At 32.5% G+C, this 6,477-nt stretch overlaps 1 protein-coding gene across 1 annotated transcript; it reads left to right on the top strand.

The window, feature by feature from the left end:
• Positions 1 to 743: 743 nt before the first annotated feature.
• Positions 744 to 5,769, top strand: LOC148616652 (lectin BRA-3-like). The gene is made up of 4 exons (XM_088583846.1): positions 744 to 976; positions 2,939 to 3,030; positions 3,515 to 3,596; positions 4,353 to 5,769. Exons 1-4 carry the CDS (start codon positions 799 to 801, stop codon positions 4,601 to 4,603), a joined length of 603 nt encoding a protein of 200 aa, XP_088439972.1. The 5' UTR covers positions 744 to 798; the 3' UTR covers positions 4,604 to 5,769.
• Positions 5,770 to 6,477: the final 708 nt, after the last annotated feature.

The following is a 6,477-nucleotide window of genomic DNA, read 5'->3' as shown; positions in this document are numbered from 1 at the left end:
GACGAAAGAGAAAAGGAAGAGGATAACAACAGTTTAAAATACTCGGCACTATATTTTAGTTATTTTTAATTAGACATTGAAGCTATTGTATAATCTAACAAACACGTTTTACAGTGCTGTTTCTGTAAAGTCACCCAGGAAGAGAGTTTTAAATAAATGGTGGGAGGGATGGATTTATATTTTTATATGCCAACTGATTTTTTTCTCGAATTAGGAAAATAATGCTTATATGGAGAACTTGGTGAAAAAGAAATCAGGTACTTTAAAAAGTCAAAAATATGATGAAGACAGAAAGGGGTACAATGTTACTATGAAAATTACCATGAAATTATAAACATTAAAAGTAATAACATAATTAATTTAAATTGAACATCAAACAATTTCATTTTTGTTTTTTTGTTTTTGTTTTTGTTTTTGTTTGTTTGTTTGTTTGTTTTTATTGTTTGTTTTTATTGTTTGTTTTTGTTTTTTGTTTTTTTAAGATTGGCAAAGAAACAATAATGGAATCTTCTTTTTGTGTCAATTACAATTGTGGCACAAAAAGAAGCAAACCTGGCAATAACGGATGTAAGTTTGTAAGTTTGGAAGTCTTCAAACACTGATCCTAGTTATTTTTGTGAAACACACTTTATTGACGTGCTAATATTTTAGGTTATATATGGTAATAGGATGGAGAACAACATTCGATGAGAAAGGGTTGAGTCATAATTATATGCGTGTATATATAATACATCATCTACTACATACAAGACTCTATTTATTATACGGTACACAAGTTTCCCTATCGATAAAATCAAAATGACAAAGTCTAAATCGGAAACTGCGAAAGAAAAGAAGACAAAACAGATACGAAAACGCCATTTATGTTGCTGCTATATTTGTGGTTTCATTTTCGGCTTTTCGTCAGTCATAGGATTAATAGGGGCTTCCATATATTATGCAAGTAACAGACTGAATGATATAATTTCCAGTAATGGTAAGAAGGCAATATATAAATGAACTAATAGAGTTCAATGATTTTTTTAACAGGTTGGTTTTCGGACTACAAACAGGATTGCTTTTTTGAAAAAACAAATACTTCAGGCAATGATCGGTCAGTCAATTTATCTATGTTTAACCTTGTTAAATATTTGCTTATGTGACCATGCTAATAGGCTTGTTTGCATGCCTTTTACACATGCGTAATGGTTATTTATTAGGTCGAAGGGCATTTTAGCCACAAGCTTTGCTGGCTATTTGCAAACGCTTTTAGCTATATTTGCAGTTTTCCATTAACAAAGAATTCGACCTTATAGCTGAAGTTCAGCATGAGGATTTTTTCCTTTTGTGAACTGTACAGAATGTAATTTTTATTTGCGTTTTTCTCCAACTGTTGTCCATATGGACCATTAGACACTTTCATTTTTAATGTTTTTTTTTTCGTTTTGTGGTTTGCATGCACCGTTACTGTTTTCTATAAATAATCGATGTGTAAAATTGGACCATTCACTCACAAAACAAATTGAAGTCCAAAGTTCGTGTCTTAAAGTCAGCAATTAACATAAACGCCTTAGAGACTTTTTTGCCGACGGCTTGATATAGGACTGTTTGGCTAGCACGAGCTTTTTGGTGGCTCGTCATTATTTGCTAATAAATCGGTAAAACCCGGCCGGGTATTTGAATGTACCTAAAAACCTTGAAACGTGTGAGCTTGAACCCAAGGCAGTGTCACAACTTCAACGCCTACCGCGTAGTTACAACCTTTACCTCTTGGAAGAAAACTCCAACCGATTGTAAAATTCAGATTTTCAAAATTTTAGGTCCAACGAGCATATTAAAGTCTGAAATTTACTACTAAGAAACAAAACTGAATGCGGTTTCTCTAATAAAAATAATGCGACGAGTTTCACAAATAAAAATGGTAAAAAATCGAACAATATGAAATTGCGGATAATTAAATCGTGCATAATTATGTCAATTGCTGAGAATGTGCGAGGTTTTTCAATGACAAAATCTTCATGTGATAAATTGATACGAGGCAAAATAGAGACACCCGAAACAACTTTGCCATAAGAGGCAATAAGGAGAAAATAATGAATATATAACGGAAGCATTATGAACATACGATATTTAAAAAAAATGATTTACATAATTATCTTTATTGTAATGACAATCAGAGGTCAATCTTTATATATTGTTTTTTTTTTTATTATTATTTAACAACCTTTGAGATAGTTTAATTCTGGTTTGACAATTCGTTATAGTTTAATGCATGTTTGTAGTTCAGGTTTTTGCAATTACTTCATGACTTTCAAAAGAAATGCATCGGAAACAGTTGTAAAAGAGGAAGAGCTCGTGAATCGTTATGGTGTATCAATCAGCACCATGAAAACTGATTTATTCAACGGGTCATAGTTTTCCTTTCCTCGTTTGTCTACCCCGGACTTGACTTTTTCTGAGCAACTCGGCGGGTGTTTCTAGAAAATCAGAGGACGCTTACCCTACAGGTACACCTGGTCCATGCTCCCAGTTTTTAGTGGAGTCCGAGTTGCTCATTTGCTTTTGTTACGTTGTATGTATGATTTTAGTTACTTTATGTTCTTTGTTGTGTATGTCTGTTTTCCATGTCTGGCCCTTGTCCCTGGATTACATTCTTTTGATTACCGCTTTAACCTTGAATCCATTGATTACTCTCCCACATTAAATTACCACTTGTGCATATATTAAATTTGATAATTATAATTAAAATATTCTACGATTATACGATTTCTGCAATCACCGGATTTTTGCTGAGGACGAGCTTCAACATGTGCATAAATACTTTCATTTCACAATCGGAACATTCAAATTAATCGTATACCGATAACAAAAACAAAATATCTGCATCTCACACCAGTCAGGAGAAGAGAAAATTGAGCAAAAATTAGAAAAATAAATTTGTATTGTTTTAAAATTTCAGGGAACAGCTCAGTACGTCCAGATGCTTGGATAGCATACCATGGGAACTGTTACTATTTCTCATCATTTAATGCGACTTGGAAACAAGCGCAGGTATTGCTGCTGAAAACTACATATTTTATCCACGGAGTACAAACACACAAAACTGCTCGAGGATTTGCATCAAATTATTCTCTCCTTTACCATTAACCTTGCAATTTCGCGTTTTGAAAAAATAAACATGAATTTTTTAAATATAGATTTTAAGTATGTTTTTCAATTCAAAATGTTATAGTATTCATTTAAAACTAATGCACTGTCGTAATGCGTATGTATATTTTATGCGTCTGTACATTTGTTAAAAATAACTTTAAAAAATGTTTTTAATTGTAATTTGTGGATTAAGAGCCTTAGGGTCAAAATATTTTCAATAAGTCTCTCTTTATTGTGAATAAACTGTAGTATGAAATATGCGCACATGGTTATGAGGTTCTATATCGGTAAAATCAAGAATATAACTAGCCACAACTTGAATATACATCGAATCTTGTGTAGAAGATGTACAAAATCAAGCAACATACTCTTCTAATTTTTGCAGGAAACGTGTTTAAGTATGAACTCACATCTAACTGATATTCAGAACCAGGAAGAGTATACATGGATCATTACCAAAATAATTGGTAAGTTATATATATTTAGTCTGTGATTTTCCTGTCTACGTCGTTGTTTTTGGTAAGTTTCATATGTTGTCGTTGGTTTCTTGTCCCTCGCTCTATCGCTCTTTCATGTTCAGAGAAATGTTCAAGGGTTAAATACTGCATTATAAGATAACTTTTATTAGATTAGTTATCAATTGAAAGGAGCAACACGTTTGGTTGTTTCTAAAACACGAATAAAAGTTGAGGAGTTCTCTATCGGAACACCTAATGTGTGTTCCTATTATTTGGGAATACCGGTTGCTTGTATGTTTTTATTATTTTCTTAACCTATTTTCCTGACCTCGTCTTCAAATCAAATGAAATATACGCTTCATGTATCGCCTCATCTGTAATAACAATATTTGAATCATAAAAATGGCATAAAAAGGATTACATTTTTTTGCAACTAGTATTTGAATTATAATCATGGTGACAATGAATAGACATCTAATGGAAAGAAGGGTCATATTTTTACAATTTTGAAAAAATAGAATGAAAAATGAATGATGGACACACTGCGTCATAGGCAAAGCTATAAAAGGGAATATAATAACGCAAACCTTCATAGGAAGTTCAGTAACTGGGTCAGCTTCAAAGAGTGTTCGTAGAGTGGGTTAGTTGTATCAGTTTGACCTTAAAATACATTGCTTGTTTGTAGTTTCTTTTTTGTTGTTTTATTTCATCGTACGATCGCATCTAATTAGCACTTCTTAAAACTAAATATGTTTAACTTTTTAGGGGAAGATATTTGGATAGGCGGAAAAGGTAAAAACAGCACAAACTTCAAATGGCAGTATGGACCGGATTTAGAGCCTAAATCATTAAATTTTTCTGACTGGGCAACAGGCAAACCGTCTCAAACTGTCGACGGTACAGCACAACAAGACTGTGTTCAAATGTGGAAAAGTAGGGGGTTTAGATGGGACAATGAGCAATGTTGGAAGACAAGACAATTTGTGTGCAAGCATTTCGGAGATCAAAAGGGTTGAATATATGCACACGATTTGCGACTAACTAATTTCATCAAATAAGAAACTAGATGCCGTGAGTCTGAAAATCAGGATGAATCTGTTTATTTCAAGGAACAGAAGACATTTCATTATTACAACTATTGTTTTGTTATATAACAAGTAGTTATATATATAACGTCTCAGAATGATAACATATTTTGGAGTTTTTCAGACCCTTCTATATATTAACTCAGATTCAAAGTTAGTACGCGTTGACTTTTAGCTTTATTATAAGATACTAGTTGTTGTTGCACTTAGATGCATTAGTGTGTTGTGTCAATTTAATAACTTTCAGAACACTTAGGGATTTACCTGAATAACTGTCAAAGCATAATGTAGCCCCCAGTGTTCATTGCCCGCACAAATCAGAATGTTATTTTTGCACCCTTGCGCTTTATGAAACAATAATCATGTCTTAACCTAGCTGATGAGAAATAATTTATGATAATCTGATCCCTTTATTATTGTCTGTGTACTAGTATTTGTATGCATGTCAACCAGATATACTCAGTCTAGCAAACAAAAACTCATGAAAGAAGAAGAACAAGCCATAGAGTTTGGTTAAGACAGATTTAGTGATTTGTTATTACTATGCTTTCTGGGTATTGTCCATAGGAGACGGCTTAAAAAAAGTTTTATTATCCTTTTGTTAATTGTCTCAGCTGCTTGATCATTATTCACTAAAAACTTCTTGTTTTAGTTATTAAATTTCCTCCTGTAAGTGCAACATCAGGATCTTAGCAATCTCCTATGTATACATGACAATAACTTCCAGATTTATTCATCACTGTCAATTTATTTCACAAACCGTGTGAAAATCACGAATTATGATTTCAATCTGCAAAGCTCCTACGCATTGTAATTGTTTGCTTAAATCGGCGGGGATTAGCACTGAGCTTTGAAAAAAATAATCTGGAGATGTTTTACTTCGAGAAAACTTGTGACATCGACTTTAATATTCATAAAGAATTATACCCCTACTCAGAATTATTGGGTGTTTATTTTAAAAGGTTGTGCTTAATGACCAAATTGCACTTTCCCAAAGATTGAGCTTGCATGAGTTGTCGAGGCTAATTCAAACTTTATTCAAGAATATTGTTACATTTTATATTATTTGTGACGTTTCAAATAAATTGTTAAATGTTTTTTCTCATCATTTTTATTTTATATCAGAGCGATTGGTATGCCAAGAGAGACAAGTTTTTCACTGAATATTTGTATTTGATTTGTATAAAAATGTGTTTAAATCATTTAAATCATTTCTTCTTTGAAGCGTAGCTACCTTGTGTAAGTACATTTGAAGTATTTAATGATCTTGGTCTGATTAATCTTTATTTATAACTAAAACTATTGTTACATCTCTTCTAATCAGTTTAAGGAGGTAGATCTAGGGTATGTGACGTAACTCAGTGATACGTTTTTAACATATTAATTTCCCCAAAGCCTAAGCTTTAAATTGAAACAGAATGAAATCAGTCTAAGTTACTTTGATGCTTACATGAGTTTGATGTAAAATGCTGAATACAAACGTTCCAATGATTTCTAAGAGTTGTGTCCCTTAACCTAGGTCTACCTCCTTAAAACACATCATTGTTGATGAAGTTGCATTAAATGTTTACAGTCGATTCCTTTAAATAATATTTGGATAATGTTGATGAAATGTAGTTTGATTTCAGCAGCTAAAACTATTCGTGAGCCTACTATTACAGTTAGACCTGTTTTGTATAAACGGGACTCCTTTTGAACTTCCATTTCTTTCGGTTTAGACAGATGTTCGGTTTGCTTAAGGTATTATATTGATATCTTGGAAATTGACAAGGGTGTGGTTTAGACAAGTTTTCGGATTATTCAAG

The sequence above is a fragment of the Perna viridis genome, chromosome 5, assembly GCF_037379345.1.
Source record: "Perna viridis isolate PV_CMFRI_1.1 ecotype Kerala chromosome 5, ASM3737934v1, whole genome shotgun sequence".
NCBI lineage: Eukaryota > Metazoa > Mollusca > Bivalvia > Mytilida > Mytilidae > Perna > Perna viridis.
The sequence above is the reverse complement of the archived record's forward strand: the minus strand, read 5'-3'. Positions and strand labels throughout refer to the sequence as shown.